The 21,940-nt window shown below is 44.2% G+C and overlaps 1 protein-coding gene across 1 annotated transcript; it reads left to right on the top strand.

Annotated features, from left to right (window-relative positions):
- Positions 1 to 2,300: 2,300 nt before the first annotated feature.
- On the top strand, positions 2,301 to 4,715 carry AMER3 (APC membrane recruitment protein 3; the record flags this gene model as incomplete). The annotated part of the gene is made up of 1 exon (XM_079709860.1): positions 2,301 to 4,715. One exon carries the CDS (start codon positions 2,301 to 2,303, stop codon positions 4,713 to 4,715), a length of 2,415 nt encoding a protein of 804 aa, XP_079565986.1.
- Positions 4,716 to 21,940: the final 17,225 nt, after the last annotated feature.

Raw genomic sequence — 21,940 nt, 5'->3', positions numbered from 1 at the left:
GAGACAGTGAGGCAGATGGAGCCTGGGAGCGGGGTACCTGTGAGGAACGGCACACCACGGCGGGGGGGCCTCTCAGGGGGTGCCCTTCAGCACTGCCTTCTTCTTCTTCTTTTTTTTTTTTTTTTTTTGAGTTATGTTTTATTTGGTGGAATTTTTAGGACTTCAAGCGCAGGAGGCAGCATCTCAAGTAACCCTGAGACAACTGCTCCAAGAGGCAAGGTGGGGGGGGAATCAGGTTATACAGAAGTTTTGCAACAAAGGGCAGGTAGTCTGAACGTCAAAAAATTATTGTTAATTAAAGAAAACCTGCTAGCCCAAGTTTAGGAATTTAGCACTTTTCTGTGTATGGGAAGATGCAAGATTCTGGGCTCACTGAAATGACTCCTTTGATATGCACCTCAGCTACCTGGGGCCAGCATCCTGTGTTTTCACATCCTGAGTTTCCTGAGGGCTGATCATGGGAGTGGCTGCAGTCTGATGGCTGCTACATGGCAGGTATTCTTTCCTTCCTGAGTTTCCTCAGGGCTCACCGGCTCACGTTGGAGGGCTGCAATCGCTGATGGCTCTGACATTGTTTGTTTACTGATATAGCATTGACCTCTTTTTTTTTTTTTTTTTTTTTTTTTGCGGTACGCGGGGCCCGTTGCGGAGCACAGGCTCCGGACGCGCAGGCTCAGCAGCCATGGCTCACGGGCCCAGCCACTCCATGGCATGTGGGATCTTCCCGGACCGGGGCACGAACCCGTGTCCCCTGCATCGGCAGGCGGACTCTTAACCACTGCGCCACCAGGGAAGCCCCTGCCTTCTTTTGATGTGGCCTTGCGGGCCTCCACACTCACCCCAAAGGCAACGTGTTTAAAACTAGACCCTTACTCCTCTCCCCCAAACCAGCTCTTAACACAGGTCCCTTCCTTGCCTTTGCTCACCTCTCATCCTTCTCCATTTTCTGGACTTTTCTCACTCCTATGGTCCCCCTCATGGCATGAATCCCGGCCTCAGTGTTTATGACTTCTGGCCTGCTTGTCTTTCTTTATTTAGTTGCTAAATCCTGGCGTTCCTTCCTTTGAAAGACCCTATGACTTTACCTCTGTTTTTCATGCTTAGAACTGCAGTTTCCATCTAGACCTTATCTCCATACACCCGGCCCATGTTAGCTTCCTCTTGTGAGTCCTCTCTGTTCAGAGCCTCTCTCCTGATTTAGTCCATCCTCCACTGAGACAGCACATAAATGGTCTCAGACCATCAGCTTCATTATGCCACTGCTTTCACCCACTCCCTCAGAAGACTTCCATAGCTCTTCCCTGACTGGGGGTAAGGCCAGCCTCCCCAGCTGTGCAAGGATGATCAAGCTGTTAACACCCTTACCACCTTCCCACTCCCGAACCCAGCACAGACATCAATAAGCGATTCCAGCACTCTTTCCCATTGAACTCAGACTGGGCATCAGAGCCTCTCTGTGGCTGGCACTCCAGGTAGCAATGTTTATCAGTTAGGACGTGCGCAGAAGACGACCCCCGCCTGCTCTTCCAGCTCCTGCTGTGCTGTGTGTGGCCCGTCTGCCTGTTCCTGGTCTCCTGCTTGTCTCCTCCCTTTCGCCTCTGCCACATTGCTCTCTCCTCCCTGCGCAAGCTCTCGTGCGCCATGAGATGCTTGGCTGTGCCTTGCCTGATGGCCTCTGTGTAGACTGAGTCTTCCCTCCTCAAACAGATGCAGCAGTCCTGGAGGGCATATGCATGTGTCTTCCCTCCCCCCATGCCTACATGGCCCACTGCGCCCAGCCCAGGGAGTAGGCTTGGGTTTCCTTGTCTCTTGCATGAAGGAAGCAACTTACTTATTGAGTCCTCGGCTTCCTCCACTCAGAAGGGCCATGATACTCCTCCTAAGGATATGGTGCTGTGGGTAGAGTGCCGGGCCAGGACATGGAAGTCTAACTTGCCCAGATAAGCTCTGAAAGGATGCTCGAGGGAGTCGCAAGATCACGACTACAGGAGTACCAGACCCCAGTACGCTCTCATTTTGTCTCCTGTTGTCTGCCTCTAAGCACATGACTTAACGGCTCTGGGTATCAGTTATCTACAAAGGCTGGAGCAGCAAGCCTGTGGGCGGGGCAGTTCCCAGCTCCCTCTCCTCTTGCCTGCATGGAGGATCCAAGCTCAGAGGTCAGAGCTCAGCTCCCAGGCCCGTGTGGGCAGTGGGGTGGGGTGGGGGGGAGGCAAACACAGGTCTTCTAGAACCACAGGCCTCCATCTTGGGCACCAAGCGCTTCCTTCTCTCCTCCACAGCAGCAGGGACACTGCAGCATGGAACTGAAGAGAGGAAAGACATTCATCAAATCTAGCCTGCAGATTGACCATGAGAAACCCCCAGATCCAGCAGCCACTGCCCCGGCCACGGAGGATGCAGTCGCACCAGGAGGGCCGCAGCGACCCCACAGTGAGAGGGGACCCCAGGTCAGTCCCAGCACCCAGGGATATGACAGGGGCTCCGACAAGGGGGCCCAGCCAGACGCCAATGGGGGGCCTGCAGCTCTCTGTGGGACCCCCTTCAAACTGGTGCAAAAGAGCAAGACTCACGACAGTGTGCCCAGGGCTGACAGGGCAGCCGCAGCTACAGGGCAGCTGGTGGGCAGCGCAAGCTTCCCAGGGCCCCCCAGGAGCCAGCGCATGATTGACTACCGCCACTTTGTGCCCCAGATGCCCTTTGTACCAGCTGTGGCCAAGAGCATCCCAAGGAAGAGAATTTCCCTGAAACGACCCAAGAAATGTTTTCGGAATCTATTCCACATCCGCAGAAACAAGACTGAGAATTTGGCCTCGCTGGCAACTGAGGGGAAGAGCTTGTCCTCCCCTGAGGGCCCGTCAGAGGCTGGAGGGCAGCAGGGCACAGCTTGCTTCCCCTTGGGCCAGGGGCTGGGACTGGACGGCCTGTGCCAGGACCTGTCTGACAGTGAGTTCCTACCCGACTCCTCCTTCGGCCTCTGCAGGGCCCTGTGCGAGGACGTGGCCTCACTCAAGAGCTTTGACTCACTCACCGGCTGCGGGGAGATCTTTGCAGACGAGAGCTCAGTGCCATCCCTGGAGCTGCATGAGGGCCTGGAGAGCCCTGCCCGGGCATCCCAGTCCCCTGACTGCATGGCTTCCAGGGGCCCCTTCCAGGGCAGCGTAGAGCAGCTGGCATCGCCTGCCCAGAACGAGATGTCTGACTTTGACAAGTTCTGGGACCGTGTGAATCACTCGGTGAGGCAGCAACAGCGCGCCCTGCTAGGTCCGTGGCTGGGGGGCCCCCAGGGGTCAGACACAGACAAGCCCAGGCCAGATGCAGCTGGGCTTGCTGAGCTCCCCCTGTGCCCATGCAGGGACCCCCACAGCGGCTCCAAAGCCAGCTCCATAGACACAGGCACGCCCAAGAGCGAGCGGCCAGAATCTGTGTCCACGAGTGACGAGGGCTACTATGACTCCTTCTCGCCAGGCCTGGAGGAGGACAAGAAGGAGGCCCCGAGCCCCGGCACACCCGCAGCCGCTTTCCCCCGGGACAGCTACAGCGGAGACGCCCTCTACGAGCTCTTCTATGACCCCACGGAGGGCCCTGGGAGCCCGAGCCTGGATGACGACCTGTGTGTGTCTGAGAGTCTGTCGGGGCCGGCACTGGGAGCCCCGCTGTCCATGTGCAGCTTCCACGTGGGGGCAGAAGAGAACCTGGCCGCCGCTCCAGGCCCAGACCTCCTCAGCCAGAGCTTCTTGCAGAGCTCCTGGAGGGGCAAGGAGTGCCTGCTGAAGCTCTGCGACACCGAGCTCGCCATCACCATGGGCATTATCAACTGGCTGCGCCGGAGCCCAGAGCTCCGGGCCCCGCCTGCCTCGGCCCCCAGGGAGCCTGCGACGCCGCCGGGAGGACTGGTGGAGAAACCAGGAGCTGGCTCTGAGAAGGTGTGCCTGGGTCCAGTGAAGCTGGAGGGCGGGGGGACCCAGGCCTTAGATGCAGGTAGGACCTCCGTGAGCTCAGCACTCAGCAGGCGGGAACAGTGGGCATGTTCGGGCCCCAAGGGCCTGCTTGCTGGAGTGAGTGAGGTCCTAGCAGGGGCCAAGCAGGGGACCAGCTGTCCATCCAGGGACCCCTCTCTGGAGTGTGTGCAGGTCTCTGGGGAAAAAGGGACACAAGGCCACCCTGAAGGTTCGTTCTCCTCTGTGGGGTCTGCAGCCCCCATGGCAACCAACACGTCCAGCAAAAACAAGGTCCCAAACCCCTCTGCCTGGCCTGGCTCCCAGGAGCCCAGGCTTCCTGGGAACCTGGGGTGTTTCCAAGGTCCCTGGAGGCCAGGTCTTGGGGGAAGCACCGTGGATTCGGAGCTCATTCTGACAGGCTGTGTGGCCCAGGTGGCAGCTCTACAGATCCACCAAGACTGTCAGCCCCCAAGGCAGAACACAGGTAGCGGGCTCTGCGGGCAGCCTCAGGCCAGGGGCCCTGACATTCTACAACAGAAACAGCCTAACAGCTTCCCTAGCATGGCTGCCATATGTGGCCTGCCCTCCCTGGCCAGCCCACTCCACAGCCCACAGGACCAGAGGTGCCCAGGCCGCATTCTGGACCTGAGCCAGATCAGGGTGGAGCCCGCCAGGCTGGATGCCCAGGCCCATGCCTCTGTGGAGGACCAGCCTCTGCAGCTCAGCTCAAGGGCTATAGAGCAGGCTGCACACAGGAGCCAGCTGGACTCATAGCCCCCCTCAGTCCTGCTGCCTGGGATCACCTGCCAGGAATTCTGGCCCTCACTTCCAACAGCCAGTGGAAGGGGGCCCACTCTGCAAGTGCCCCAGAAAGCCGCTGCAGCTTCTTGGACCACGAGGGCATCCTCTGCAACCGGCAGGAAGTGGGAGCTCCCAGGCCAGCATGGCTGAGACCCACCTTTGGAACAGTCTTGTGTCTTTGTGGTCACATTCAGGAGAGCCTAAGACCCAAATCTCCACCCTTTGTTCCTGTGAGGACTGTATTGGGGGGGTGGTGGTGGCAGGACTCAGGCAAGTGGGGCGGGGCATTTTAACATGGAGGCATCCATAGCTGAACTCACCAGCTCAGCCAGAACAGGCCCCGGGCAGCCCAAGGCCAAGGACATTTGCAGAGCTGCTAGTGCTCTCAAAATGTGCCTCACCAATTTCCCCACCAAAAAATGAAGCGTCTAAACCCAGATGTGAAGTAACCACATTTGGCTACTCCTCCTACAGCATGTCAGAGAGAGGAGCTCGGGTTTGAGAGTGATGGGATGGAAATGGTACATATGTTAAAGGGTACACGTTGTGCTGATAACTCTGCACAAGGGTTGAGAGTAATAAACGTGAGTGGGGGGTCTGAGGCTTAGGGGTAGGAGCTTGAGACAGGGGGTAGGGGGTTGCAGATGATCTTGGGAGTGCCTACTCGCCCCACCCCAGCCTGCCCTCCACCCCCAGGATGAGCAGCCACAACCTTCGGGACCCTGAAGGGCTTCTCTGAGGGAATCAGAAGCAGAACCAGCCATCTCAGTGAGAGCCTTGAACCAGCAGATGCCATGCATTCCTGTGCAACCTTGCCAGGGCTGGCCAGACCCTGCAGACTCTGGCCTATGGGTGTTCTCTGTCACAAAGCATCCCATCCAAACAATGACTTCCCCCAGGTTGCACTCTCTACCTGAGCTACAGGTGGCAAGATGCTCTTGGGAAGAAGCTGACTGATTCTCCACACTGCCATTCCTGTCCTCCATGCTGCCAAGCATTCTAGCCTCCCGCTTCAGGAAGGCTCACCTTTGAATGACGCCGTATCCCCCAACCCCTCGAAAGCCACAACATGTGCACAGCACCAAACATTCAGAATCACAGAGGGAAAGGTGGCTCGCACCTCAGGAAGAGCAGGTGTCTGTTTGGCCAGCCTCAGGGCAGCAGGCCAGCAGCCAGCCCCTTGCCAGGGTTCCCTACGGTTAGATCCTGCCTCAGCTGCCCTGTTGTGGTGAGGTGCCAGGCGGGGGTGGGGGGCTGCACGGGGGCGGGGAGAGTATGCCACAGGCAGCTCTGAAGCTGTTTCTAGAAGAGAGGCGAGCCTAGAAAGGGGGCGGGCCCAGTGATGAGGGAGGATTTCCAGATGGAGGGATGCAGTCTGGCAAGCTGACCACAGGCTGGGGCCTCTCCTGATTGTCTGAGGCTTTGTTTCAGGCTAGAACACGCTCCACGGCCCTCATTAACAACTGCTTCCTGGGGCCCACCGTGTGGAGGATGCATGCAGCACATGGGAGGTTCAAAAGGGCACGACAGGGCTCCTGACCAGGCCCATCGAGACAGGACACAAGGAAGGTCAGGGCCAGCCTTCCTGGGAAGCCACACTTGACCCTTCCTCCCAGGACTGCCACAAGTGGTCACGACAGCATTATTGGGCCTAGATGTGAGCAGGTGACATGTGGAGTAGCTCGCTGCATCCCTGCAGCAACCGGAATGCAGCTGCTCTCCTGGTTTCTGACATGGAAGCCAAGGCCAGGGTACAGATATGGCTTGCCCATGACACACTCGGGCAGTGTGTGGGACTGATGGTGTTGGAGTTGAACCCCGACTCCTAGGGCCCAGCTCTCGGTAGGCTCCTGCCATGAACACCCCTCTCGAAGCCTCTCCTCCTCCCTTCTTTCAGGGCACAGGTGTCTGGGTTCCAGGAGTGCGTCTCTGTTCCTTTGTACCGCACCTGAGCAGAGCAAGTGCTCAGTAAATACTGTTGCAAGAATGAACTATCAAAAGATTGTTCATGGTCTTCTGATTTCTTGTTGCCTGGGGGCCTTGTGTCTAGAGAGCAGCAGAGTTGGGTTTAACCTGGCAGAAGTTCTGATGGAGACTTCCTTGATGTGACACAGTGACTTGTGGAGATGTGGAAGAACCAGCCCAGTCCAAGAGCACTGGGGAGGGTAGGAACCAAAGTGGTCCAGGTCAGGAGGGGCCTGGGGTCAGGAGGGCAGTGCCAAAGGGGACCCAGGACTCAGAGTCCATGGCGAAGCAGGTGCACGGTGACCCAACAGCAGGGCAGCAGAAACAAGGACTTAGGACCATGCCTACTGGGAGGAAATATTGCCCAGTGGCTCTCAATCTGGGGAGCATCTTAGGCAATCCCGGCACTGCAGAGGTTCTCACTCAGCAATCTGGGGAGCGGTCCCAGCAGTGGTCTGCTAGGCGCCCTGCTGGGAGAGTGAAAGAGGCTGTATGATCTTCCTCTTGTGTGCACTGAGTCAAGGGTCCCTCAGCCCATCTCTCTTTCTGCACCCCACCCCTCAGGCTGCCCTCCCCAGCAAGATGGGTCCAGGCAATGCCATTCTGACTGGGCTCCACAGGCCTCAAGGATGTCCTCGAGGTGACCCACTGGGAAGAAGAGGGGAACTTCAGGGTCCAGCTCCTGGGACAGGTGCCTAACCCAGTGATGGGTGTGGAAGAGACCTGCTTGGGGCATTTTCAGAACTCTGGTCAATTTCCAGCCCTCTCATTCACACGTGGCTGTAGAGGTTATAGGAGATTTTTCCCATGTAAAGTAAAAGCCTGAGAAGTAGGTCCACTTGTCCCCAGCTCACAGATGTCCCAGGGTCACACAGTGGTGGGGGAGCTGGGGTTCACCCTGGCACCTGTGCACTGTGCTTCCACCCTTCCAACCTTCTGAGGTTGAGTTAGAAAATAGGAAGGTACCCAGGCAGCCTCCCAACCGGGGGAGGCCTGGCCCCTACAGCAGGGTGGCCAGGGTGGACCAGGAGGGCAGGGAAGAGAGCAGGAGAAGGTGCTGGAAAGACGAAGGAGGTGAAGGCCAGCACAGGTTGGGGAAGTGCCTGCAAACTACATTGGGGGTGCTTGTTACCTTTCCTGGCTCTTCAGTTTATTTATTTGTTTGTTTGATTATTTATTTATTTATTTTTATGAAATGGGGACAAATATCCAGAATACAAAACTCAAATGACACAGAAGGGAGAACAATGAAAAGTGAGTCTCCTCCAATTCCTCCCTTACCCCCTGTTGTTTTGAATCAAAATTAATACCCACTTACTACAACCAATTCAAACAATGCCAAGTGCAGAGCCTCCTCTTCCCTGTCCTTCTTGAGCATTGGATGTGTCCTCAGACCCTTTCTCTGCCCATGACATAAATGCATGGACTTGAACCTTTTTTCTTAATGCACGCCGTATCACAGGTGTCTTCCTTGAGCTTAACAGGCACCAGTAGCACGCAGGTTCTCCATCCTCTTGAACAGCTCTACAGCAGTCTCCTGTAGGTGGCAAGTAATTTAAACACTCTCCTGTTGATGGATAGTCAAGTTATTTCCCATTTTTGCTGTTACAAACAATGCTGCACTCACTCCTTTTCTCCTAAATGTTCTCTCTGAAAGTCCTCTTCAAAACTATAAAAGTGAAATTTAACAAAGAACAGATGTATTTTTTAAAATGAACAGTGCATCCTGCTTCTATGTCTCCACCCCAATGCCCACCTACCTTAAGGGCCTGATGTTAATGGCCTGGGCTCCCTGCTCATACAAACATACTACACACCCCCATCTTTGGAAGGGGAAAGGTGGGTTCTTTTGTTATTATGTATAAGGCCTTAGAAGTTGTCATTCCCATCCTTACAACAAGAAAAATGTGAACAAACTGAAAATCCATGACTTTCCTTGACTCATCAGAGAACTGAGGTCACAGAGCAAATAACTCCTCTGAAGCCTGGAGGCAAAGGTGCATCCAGAGAAATGAGGCAACCAAGACCTGGTGCAAGATGCCAAAGAACTGGTAGGAACTGTTAAGGAGTAGTTTTGATAAGTGGCTGTAGGCTAAATAAGAAGCTCTAAGGGGCTGGGCAGTAAAGGGGTCCCACACTTTCATGGCTTTCCTCCAGGAACCACACTGTGTTTTCAGGGTGAGGACAAAAGACCCCCTCGTGGGCTTGGCAAAGGGAGAAGAGTAGCCCTTGTGAAACCCTCCATAACCTTCTCCCTAACAGGCCTAGGTAAAGGGGAGGGGCTTCCCCAGGGGGCTATTCTGAAGCCTTTTCCAAGCTGAAGGAAGGCACTCCACCCGACGCCAGTCATCTCCAGCCTTCCTGTCTCACTTAAGAAAAAGAAAGATAGATAGAAAGAAAGATAAAAAGAAAAGGGCAGTTAACCAGAAGAGGACTCCAAATTACAAAACTGGAAATGATGGGCCAGAAGGGACTAGGGTTTTGGAAGGCTTAACCCCACCCTGGGGGCACAGGCCCACAAAAGACTGAGACTGATTAGAAGCTTAGAAGGTAAGGACACATTCTCTCCCTCCCGACTAACCCCATCACCACACTAATAAGCCTCCAGTAATAAGAACTGTGGATTAAAACTAAAGAGCTACAAGACAAAGACTCTCTCTAAAGATCAGAACAAAAGGAAGCCACAAAGAAAAGAAGGGAGGAAAAAGTAAGCCCACTGGAGTAATACGAAGCTTCTGGTGCCTATAGTTATAAGAAATATTAAAACAGCCCAACTCTTAGCCAGATTAACATAAATCCTCACACTAAAAACCTATTTATCTCAGTACCTATTACCTTATACAATGTCTGGCTTTCAACAAAAAATTATAAAGCCTGTTAAAGGCAAGAGGAAACAATGTCTGAGGGACAAAGCTATTGCCAGAACCAGTCACAGATGTTGGAATTATCACATAAAGATTATAAAATAAGATTGATTAATATGTTAAGAGTTCTAGTGAAAAAAGTAGACAAAATGCAAGAACAAGTGGTAATAGAGCTGACAGGAAGAATTCCAAAGAATATGCTAGAAGTCAAAAACACTGCAAATTAAATGCAGAATTAAACATGGCTGAGTAAAGAATCTGCAAGCTTTATTAGAAAATACTTGAGACAAATAAAAAGAGACACAATATACCAAAAATTAAGGATGCAGAGAAAGCAGTGCTAAGTAGGAAATTTATTGCTACAATGCATACATTAAAAAAGAAGAAAGATCTCAAATCGATAACCTAACTATATATTTTAAGGAACTAGAAAAAGAAGAATAAACTAACCCATAGCCAGTAGAAGGAAAGAAGCAATAAAGCTTAGTGGAGATAAATACAATAGAGAAGAGAAAAAAAAAAAACAGGAAAAAGTCATCAAAACCAAAGTTGAATTTTTGAAAAAATCAATTAAACTGACACACTTTTAGCTTAAACCGAGTGCCAAAGAGAGAAGACTCAAAGTACTGAAATCAGAAATATAAGTGGGGATATCACTACCAATTTTATAAAAATAATAAGAGAATGCTATGAACATTTATATATCAACCAATTGCATAACTTAGATGAAATGGACAAATTCCTAGAAATGTACATCTATCAAAATGAATCACGAAGAAAAAGAAAATCTGAATAGACCTATAACTAGTAAGGAGACTAAGTCAGTAATAAAAGAAATCTCTCAGTAAAGAAAAGCCTAGGACAAGATGGCTTAACTGGTGAATTCCATCACACTTTCAAGGAGGATTTAAAACTAATCACGCTGAGACTCTTCCAAAATATTGAAGAGGTGGGATTAGTTCCTAACTGATTCCATGAGGCCAGCACTACCCTGATACCAAAGCCAGAAAAGAAACTACAAGAAAACTACATACCAATATTTCTAATGAATATATAGATACAAAAATTCTCAACAATATACTAGCAAACTGAATTCAGCAGCATAGTAAAAGGATTATACACCAACACCAAGTGAGTTTTATTCCTGAAGTGCAAGGATAGTTCAATATACAAAAAACAAATGATGTAATACATGCCATTAATAAGATGAAGGAAAAAAACACATGATCATCTCAACTGATGCAGAAAAGGCATTTTATAATATTCAACATGCTTTCATGATAAAAAATACTCAATAAACTAGGAATAGAAAGAATATCCTCAACACGACAAAGGGAATTAAAAACTCACAGCTAACATTACCCTCAATGGTAAAAAGACAAACTTTCCCCTAAGATTAGACATAAGACAAGGATGTCCACTTTCAGACAACATGATTTTAAAAATAGAAAATTCTAAAGATCCACAAGAAAACTGCTAGAGTTAATAAATTAATTCAGCCAAGTTGAAAGATACAAAATCAACAAATATAAGTTGAATTTCCATACACTAACAATGAACAAAAAGGAAATGAATAAAACAATTTCATAGCATAAAAAATAAAATACTTGGGAATGAATTTAACCGAGGGGGCAAAATAATTGTACATTGAAAACTAAAGTATTGCTGAAAAAAATTTAAGACATAAATACATAGAAAGATAACTTGTGTTCATGGATTGGAAGATTTAATATTGCTAAAATGACAATACTATCTAAAGCAATCTAAAGAGTCAATGCAATCCCTACAAAAATACCAATAGATTCTCTTTTGCAGGAATAGAACAACCTCTCTTGAAATTCACATGGAATCTCAAGGGACTCAAAAGAGCCAAAACAATCCTGAAAAAGAACAAAGTTGGAGAACTCACACTTCATAATTTGAAAACTTACTACAAAGCTACAGTAAACAAAACAGGTACTACTGGCATAAGGACAGACATACAGAACAATGGAATATAATAGCAAGCCCAGAAATAAACCCTTACATATTTGGCACCCTTTGACAAGAATGTCAAAACTATTCAATGGAGAAAGGACCATTTTTTCCACAAACGATGCTGGGAAAATTTGATGTGACATGCAAAAATATGAAAGTGGATCCTTACCTTATACCATATACAAAAATTAATTCAAAATGGATCAAAGAGAATTGAGTCAAGATGGAGGAGTAGGAGGAAGTAAAGTTCACCTTTCCCCACAAATGCATCAAGAATACACCTACAGGAGGGAGTTAAGATGGCAGAGGAATAGGAGGATGTGGGGTTCATCGCTCTCCACAGATGCATCGCGAATATATCTAACTTTTGTTAGTTTTGTTTTTAATTGTTTAATTTCATTCTTGGGTTCTTTTGTTTGTCTGGTTGTTCTCTTGATTTTGTTTTATTTGGTTCTGTTTTTGTTTCTTTTGTGTGTATGTGTGTTTCTGTGTTTATTTGTTTGATTTTACTTTTTACCATTTGTCAAGGGTTTTGTTTGTCTGCTTTGGTTAATCCCCTTTATTGCGGGGATGAGTGCCTTGTGGGGTCTTTGTTCCCTGACTGGAAGTAAGACCTGAGGCTCTGGGGTGGGAGCACTGAGTCCAGGGTGCTGGACCACTAGAGATTTCCTGGCCTCAGGGAAGATTAATCGCCAAGAGCTCTCATGGAGGCCTCTATCTGAATCGAAGACCCAGCTCCACCCAACTGCCTGCAGTTCCCAGCACTGGATGCCTCACACCAAACAACAAACAACACAGGAACACAAACCCACCCATCAGCACTCAGACTACCTAAAGTCATACTAAGTTCACAGACACCCCAAAACACACCACCTGACACCACCCTGCTCATCAGAGGAAAAAGACTCATCTTCACCCAACAGAACACAGGCACCAGCCCCTCCCATCAGGAAAGCTATGCAAGACTCTGGACCAACCTCACCACCAGGGGCAGAGAACAGAAGCAAGAGGAGCTACGACCCTGAAGCCTAGGGAAAGGAAAGCACAAACACAGTAAGTTAGAAAAAATGAGAAGACAGAGAAATATCTTGCAGACAAAGGAGCAAGATAAAAACCCACAAGACCAAATAATGAAGAGGGAATAGGCAAACTACTATGAAAAAGAATTCATAGTAATGATAGTAAAGATGATCCAAAATCTCTAAAACAGAATGGAGAAAATACAAGAAACATTTAACAAGGACCTAGAAGAACTAAAGAGCAAATAAACAGTAATGAACAACACAATAACTGAACTTAAGAGTACTCTAGAAGGAATCAATAGCAGAATAACTGAGGCAGAAGAACGGCTAAGTAAGCTGGAAGATAGAATGGTGGAAATAACTGCCACAGAGCAGAATAAAGAAAAAAGAATGAAAAGAATTGAGGACAGTAACAGAGACCTCTGGGACAACATTAAGTGCACCAACATTTGAATTATAGGCATCCCAGAAGAAGAAGAAAAAAAGAAAGGGTCTGAGAAAATATTTGAAGAGATTAGAGTTGAAAACTTCCCCAACATGGGAAAGGAAATAGTCAATCAAGTCCAGAAACTGCAGAGAGACACATACAGGGTAAACCCAAGGAGAAACACACAGAGACACATATTAATCAAACTAACAAAAAGTAAACAGAAAGAAAAAATAAATAAAAGCAGCAAGGGAAAAGCAACAATTAACATAGAAGGGAAAAGCAAAAACATTCCCATAAGATAAACAGCTGAACTTTCAGCAGAAACTCTGCAGGCCAGAGGGGAGTGGCAGGATATATTTAAAGTGATGAAAGGGAAAAACCTACAAGCAAGATTATTCTACCCAGCAAGGATCTCATTGAGACTTGACAGAGAAATCAGAAGCTTTACAGACAAGCAAAAGTTAAAAGAATTCAGCACCACCAAACCAGCTTCACAACAAATGCTAAAGGAACTTCTCTAGGCAGGAAACACAAGAGAAGGAAAAGACCTAAAAAAACAAACCCAAAACAACTAGGAAAATGGTAATAGGAACATACATATCAAAAATTACCTAAAATGTAAATGGATTAAATGCTCCAACCAGAAGACACAGGCTGGCTGAATGGATACAAAAACAAGACCCATATATATGCTGTCTACAAGAGACCAACTTCAGATCAAGGGACACATACAGACTGAAAATGAGGGGATGGAAAAATCTATTCCATGCAAATGGAAACCAAAAGAAAGCTGGAGTAGCAATACTCATATCAGATAAAACAGACTTTAAAATAAAGAATGTTACAAGAGACAGAGGAGGACACTAAACAATGATCAAGGGATCAATCCAAGAAGAAGATATAACAATTGTAAATATTTATGCACATGAGCACCTCAATACATAAGGCAAATGCTAACAGCCATAAAAGGGAAAATGGACAGTAACACAGTAATTGTAGGGGACTTTAACACTTCACTTTCACCAATGGACAGATCATCCAAAATGAAAATCAGTAAGGAAACACAGGCTTTAAATGACACATTAGAGCTGATGGACTTAATTGATATTTATAGTACATTCCATCATAAAACAACAGAATACACTTTCTTCTCAAGTGCTCATGGAACATTCTCCAGGATAGATCACATCTTAGATCACAAATCAAGCTTCAGTAAGTTTAAGAAACTTAAAATAGTATGAAGCATCTTTTCCAACCACAATGAGACTAAATATCAATTACAGGAAAAAAAATAACTGTAAAAAATGGAAACACATGGAGGCTAAACAATATGCTACTAAACAACCAAGAGATCAGTGATGAAACCAAGGGGCAAATCAAAAAATGCCTAGAAACAAATGACAATGAAAACACAATGACCCAAAACCTATGAGATGCAGCAAAAACAGTTCTAAGAGAGAAGTTTATAACAATACAATCCTACCTCAAGAAACAAGAAAAATCTCAAATAAACAACCTAACCTTACACCTAAAGCAACTAGAGAAAGAAGAACAAAAAATAACCCCCAAAGTTAGCAGACAGAAAGAAATCATAAAGATCAGATCAGAAATAAATGAAAGAGAAATGAAGGAAACAATACCAAAGATCAATAAAACTTAAAGCTGGTTATTTGAGAAGATAAACAAAATTGATAAACCATTAGCCAGACTCATGAACAAAAAAAAAGGAGAAGACTCAGATCAACAGAATTAGAAATGAAAAAGGAGAAGTAACAACTGACACTGCAGAAACACAAAGGATCATGAGAGATTACTACAAGCAACTCTATGCCAATAAAATGGACAGCCTGGAAGAAATGGACAAATTTTTAGAAAAATGCAACCTTCCAAGACTGAACCAGGGATAAATAGAAAATATGAACAGACCAATCATAAGCACTGAATTTGAAACTCTGATTTAAATCTTCCAACAAACAAAAGCCCAGAGCCAGATGACTCCACAGGAGAATTCTATCAAACATTTAGAGAAGAGCTAACACCTACCCTGCTCAAACTCTTCCAAAATATAGCAGAGGAAGAAACTCTCCCAAACTCATTCCACGAGGCCACCATCACCCTGATACCAAAACCAAACAAAGATATCAAAAAGAAAAAAAAGAAAGAAAGAAAATTACAGGCCAATATCACATAGATGCAAAAATCCTCAACAAAATACTAGCAAACAGAATCCAAAAGCACATTAAAAGGATCATACACCATGATCAAGTGGGGTTTATCCCAGGAATGAAAAGATTTTTCAATATATGCAAATCAATCAATATGATACACCATACTAAAAAACTGAAGGATTAAAAACCATATTATAATCTCAATAGATACAGAAAAAGATTTCAACAAAATTCAACACCAGTTTATGATAAAAACTATCCAGAAAGCGGGAATAGAGTAAACCTACCTCAATATAATAAAAGCCATATATGACAAACCCACAAAAAACATCATTCTCAATGGTAAAAATATGAAAGCATTTCCTCCTAGATCAGGAACAATACAAGGGTACCCACTCTCACCACTATTATTCAATATAGTTTTAGACGTTTTAGCCACAGCAGTCAGAGAAGAAAAAGAAAAGGAATCCAAATTGGAAAAGAAGTAAAACTGTCACTGTTTTCAGATGACATGATACTATACATAGAAAATCCTAAAGATGCCACCAGAAAACTACTAGAGCAAATCAATCAGTTTGGTAAAGTAGCAGGATACAAAATTAATGCACAGAAATCTCTTGCATTTCTATACACTAAGAACAAAATATCAGAAGGAGAAATTAAGGAAATGCTCCATTTACTATTGCAAAAAAAGAATAAAATACCTAGGAATAAACCTACCTAAGGAGGCAAAAGACCTCTATGCAGAAAAGTATAAGACACTGATGAAACGAATCAAACACGACTCAAAAAGATGGAGAGATATACCATGTTCTGGGATTGGAAGAATCAGCATTGTGAAAATGACTTCACTACCCAAAGCAATCTACAGATTCAATGCAATTCCAATCAAATAACCAAGGGCGTTTTTCACAGAACTAGATCAAGAAATTTTACAGTTTGTATGGAAACACAAAAGACCCCAAATAGCCAAAGCAATCTAGAGAAAGAAAAACGAAGCTGGAGGAATCAGGCTCCCTGAATTCAGACTATACTACAAAGCTACAGTAATCAAGACAATATGGTACTGGCACAAAAACAGAAATATAGATCAATGGAACTGGATAGAAAGTCCAGATATAAACCCACACACCTATGGTCACATAATCTATGACAAAGGAGGCAAGAATATACGATGGAGAAAAGACAGTCTCTTCAATAAGTTGTGCTAGGAAAACTGGACAGCTGCATGTAAAAGAGTGAAATTAGAACACTCCCTAACACCATACAGAAAAATGTACTCAAAATGGATTAAAGAGCTAAATGTAAGGCTGGACACTATAAAATTCTTAGAGGAAAACATAGGCAGGACACTCTTTGATATAAATTGCAGCAATATCTTTTTTGATCCTTCTCCTAGCATAATGGAAATGAAAACAAAAGTAAGCAAATGAGACCTAATTAAACTTAAAAGCTTTTGTATAGCAAAGGAAACCAGAAATAAAACAAACAAGCAGCCCACCAAATGGGAGAAAATATTTGTGTACGAAGTGACTGAAAAGGGATTAATTGCTAAAATATACAAAGAGCTCACGCAGCTCAATATCAAAAAAACAAACAACCAAATCAAAAAATGGGTGAAAAATCTAAATAGACATTTGTCCAAAGAAGACATAAAAATGGCCAAGAGGCACAGGAAAAGATGACTAATTACTAGAGAAATGCAAATCGAAACTACAGTGATGTATCACCTCGCACCGGTTAGAATGGCCATCATCAAAAAATCTACAAACTATAAATGCTAAAGAGGTTGTGGAGAAAAGGAAACCCTCCTATACTCCTCGTGGGAATGTAAAGTGGTACAACCACTATGGAGAACAGTATGGAGGTTCCCTAAAAATCTAAAAACAGAGGTACCATATGATCCAGCAATCCCACCCCTGGACATATATCCAGAGAAAATCATAATTTGAAAAGATAATGAACTCCAATGTTCTTTGCAGCACTGTTTACAATAGCCAAGACATGGAAGCAACCTAAATGTCCATCAACAGAGGAATGTAAAGAAGATGTGCTACATATACACAATGGAATGTTACTCAGTCATAAAAAAGAATGAAATAACATCATTTGTAGCAGCATGGATGGACCTACAAATTGTCATGCTGAGTGAAGTAAGTCAGATATCGCTTATATGTGGAATCTAAAAAAAGGAACAAATGAACTTCTTTACAAAGAGAAATAGAGACACAGATGTAGAAAAGAATCTTATGGTTGCCAGGGCAGAAAGGGTGGGAGGATAATTTGGGTAACTGGGATTGACATATACACACTACCATATATAAAACTGATACCTAATGAGGACCTACTGTATAGCACAGGAAACTCATCTCAATACTCTGTAATGACCTATGTGGGAAAAGAATCTAAAAAAGAGTGGAGATATATATATATATATATATATATATATATATATATATATATATATAACTGATTCACATTGCTGTACAGCAAAAACTAACAAAACATTTTAAATCAACTATACTCCAATAAAATTTTTTAACATTTTTATTGGAGTATAATTGCTTTACAATGGTGTGTTAGTTTCTGCTTTATAACAAAGTGAATCAGTTATACATATACATATGTTCCCTTATCTCTTCCCTCTTGTGTCTTCCTCCCTCCCATCCTCCCTATCCCACCCCTCTAGGTGTCACAAACCACCTAGCTGATCTCCATTTGCTATGCTGCTACTTCCCACTAGCTATCTATTTTAACGTTTGGTAGTGTATATATGTCCATGCCACTCTCTCACTTTGTCACAACTTACCCTTCCCCCTCCCCATATCCTCAAGTCCATGCTCTAGTAGGTCTGTGTCTTTATTCCTGTCTTACCCCTAGGTTCTTCATGACATTTTCTATTTTTTTTTCTTCGATTCCATATATATGTGTTAGCATACGGTATTTGTTTTTCTCTTTCTGACTTACTTCACTCTGTATGACAGACTCTAGGTCCATCCACCTCACTACAAATAACTCAATTTCGTTTCTTTTTATGGCTGAGTAATATTCCCTTGTATATATGTGCCACATCTTCTTTATCCATTCATCTGTTGATGAACACTTAGGTTGCTTCCATGTCCTGGCTATTGTAAATAGAGCTGCAATGAACATTTTGGTACATGACTCTTTTTATTTATTTATTTATTTTGTGGTACATGGACCTCTCACTGTTGTGGCCTCTCCTGTTGGGGAGCACAGGCTCCGGATGCTCAGGCTCAGCAGCCGTGGCTCACGGGCCTAGTCACTCCGCGGCACGTGGGATCTTCCTGGACCAGGGCACAAACCCATGTCCCCTGCATCGGCAGGCAGGCTGCGCCACCAGGGAAGCCCCATGCCTCTTTTTGCATTATGATTTTCTCAGGGTATATGCCCAGTAGTGGGATTGCTGGGTCGTATGGTAGTTCTATTTGTAGTGTTTTCAGGAACCTCCATACTGTTCTTCATAGTGGCTGTATCAATTTACATTCCCACCAACAGTGCAAGACTGTTCCCTTTTCCCACACCCTCTCCAGCATTTATTGTTTCTAGATTTTTTATTATGGCCATTCTGACCGGTGTGAGATGATATCTCATTGTAGTTTTGATTTGCATTTCTCTAATGATTAATGATGTTGAGCATTCTTTCATGTGTTTGTTGGGAATCTGTATATCTTCTTTGGAGAAATGTCTATTTAGGTCTTCTGCCCATTTTTGCATTGGGTTTTTTGGTTTTTTGTTATTGAGCTGCATGAGCTGCTTGTAAGTTTTGGAGATTAATCCTTTGTCAATTGCTTCATTTGCAAATATTTTCTCCCATTCTCAGGGTTGTCTTTTGGTCTTGTTTATGGTTTCTTTTGCTGTGCAAAAGCTTTTAAGTTTCATAAGGTCCCATTTGTTTATTTTTGTTTTTATTTCCATTCCTCTAGGAGGTGGGTCCAAAAGGATCTTGTTGTGATTTATGTCATAGAGTGTTCTGCCTATGTTTTCCTCTAAGACTTTGATAATGTCTGGCCTTACATTTAGGCCTTTAATCCATTTTGAGTTTATTTTTGTGTATGGTGTTATGGAGTGTGCTAATTTCATACTTTCACATGTACCTGTCCAGTTTTCCCAGCACCACTATGGAAGAGGCTGTGTTTTCTCCACTGAATATTCTTGCCTCCTTTATCAAAGATAAGGTGACCATATGTGCGTGGGTTTATCTCTGAGCTTTCTACCTTGTTCCATTGATCTATATTTCTGTTTTTGTGCCAGTACCATACTGTCTTGATTAATGTAGCTTTGTAGTATAGTCTGAAGTCAGGGATCCTGATTCCTCCAGCTCCCTTTTTCGTTCTCAAGATTGCTTTGGCTATTCAGGGTCTTTTGTGTTTCCATACAAAACACCATACACAAAAATAAACTCAAAATTGATTAAAGACCTAAATGTAAGGCCAGATACTATAAAACTCTTAGAGGAAAACAGAGGCAGAACACTCTTTGACATCAATCACAGCAAGATCCTTTTTGACCCACCTCCTAGAGTAACAGAAATAAAAACAAAAATAAACAAATGAGATCTAATTAAACTTAAAAGTTTTGCACAGCAAAGGAAACCATAAACAAGACAAAAAGACAACTCTCAGAATGGGAGAAAATATTTGCAAATGAAGCAACTTACAAGGGATTAATCTCCAAAACATAAAAACAGCTCAAGCAGCTCAATATCAAAAACAAAAAAAAACAAAAAAAACAACCCAATCATAAAATGGGTGGAAGACCTAAATAGACATTTCTCCAAAGAAAACATACAGATTGCTAACAAACACATGAATAGATGCTCAACATCAATAATCATTAGAGAAATGCAAATGAAAACCTCAATGAGTTATCACCTCAGACCAGTCAGAATGGCCATCATCAAAAAATCTACAAGCAATAAATGCTGGAGAGAGTATGGAGAAAAGGGAACCCTCCTGCACTGTTGGTGGGAATGTAAATTGATACAGCTGCTATGGAGAACAGTATGGAGATTCCTTAAAAAACTAAAAATAGAACTAACATATGACCCAGCAATCCCGCTACTGGGCATATACCCTGAGGAAACCATAATTCAAAAATATACATGCACCCCAATGTTCATCACAGCACTATCAACAACAGCCAGGACCTGGAAGCAACTTAAATGTACATCAACAGAGGAATGGGTAAAGAAGATGTGGTACATATATACAATGGAATATTACTCAGCCATAAAAAGGAATGAAATTGTACCATTTGCAGAGATATGGATGGATCTAGAGACTGTCATACAGAGTGAAGTAAGTCAGAAGGAGAAAAACGAATATCATATAATTTTGCTTATGTGTGGAATCTAGAAAAATGATACAGATGAACTTATTTGCAAAGCAGAAATAGAGACACAGATGTAGAGAACAAATATATGGATACCACGGTGGGAGGGAGATGAATTGGGAGATTGGAATTGACATATTTACACTGCTATGTATAAAATAGATAACTAATGAGAACCTACTGTATAGCACAGTGAACACTACTCATGCTCTGTGGTGACCTAAATGGGAAGGAAATCCAAAAAAGAGGGGTATATGTAAACGTATAGCTGATTCACTTTTCTGTACAGTGGAAACTAACACAACATTGTAAAACAACTATACTCCAGTAAAAATTAATTTAAAAAAAAGAAAAGGAATAAATGAAGGTAAAATAAATTATGTTATTTTTCTTATTCTTAATTGATCTAAAAGACTTACTTAAAGCAATAATAGTAACAATGTATTAGGTATTTATGGCATATGAATTAATAACATGAATAACAGCAATGTCACAAGGAATAGGGAGGAGAATTGAGCAAACTCTGTTAGGAGGTAGCTGCAATCCACATGAAGCAGTTAAGGTGATCTGAAGATGGACTTAGATTATTTTTAAATGCATGTTATAAACCCCAAGGCAACCTCTAGAAAAGTTTTAAAAATAAATATGAATGATATGTTAAGATGGAGATACAATGGAATCATATATACTTAAAACCAGAGAAAACAGAAAAAGTCAGGGGAATGCTACAAAGAATAAATGCAATGAATATATACACTTACCAAAAATGGTAGATTTTCCTCCAACTATATCAGCAATCCCTCTAATTGTGAACACCAGATGAGAATGATATCATGCGACTAGATAACAAAACAAAGAGACCCTACAAGAAACTCACTTTAAGTATAATGACACCTATACCTTAGAAGTAAAAGTAGAGAGAAAGATATAACATGCTAACAGTAATAAAAAGAAAGTGAGAGTAGCTTATTAATTTCATGTAAGCTGATTTTAGAACAAAGAAGACTATCAGAGATAAAAAAAAAAAAAGAACTGTTATATACAGTCATCCTTTGGAATCCATGGGGGATTGGTTCCAGGACCACCAACCCCACCCCCACACACACAGTGGATACCAAAATTCATGGGCGTTCAAGTCCCTTATGTACAGTGGCCTAGTACAGTAGGCCCTCCACATCCACGGGTGCTGCATCTGCAGATGCAATCAAATTTGATCCTTGGTTGGTTGAATCTGTGAATGCAAAACCTACAGATATGGAGGGCAGTTTGTAATTTATAAGAGCTAACTCTCCAAGAGGACACAACAATTCTAATTGTCTAAACTTGACAGTAGAGCATCAAAACACATGAGGTACAAACTGATAGAACTAAAATACTAGAGCTGGACACATCAACACTCTTTGTCCCTAATTGATAG

Source organism: Hyperoodon ampullatus, assembly GCF_949752795.1.
Source record: "Hyperoodon ampullatus genome assembly, chromosome: 8".
NCBI classification, from domain to species: Eukaryota; Metazoa; Chordata; class Mammalia; order Artiodactyla; family Ziphiidae; genus Hyperoodon; species Hyperoodon ampullatus.
The sequence above is the reverse complement of the archived record's forward strand: the minus strand, read 5'-3'. Positions and strand labels throughout refer to the sequence as shown.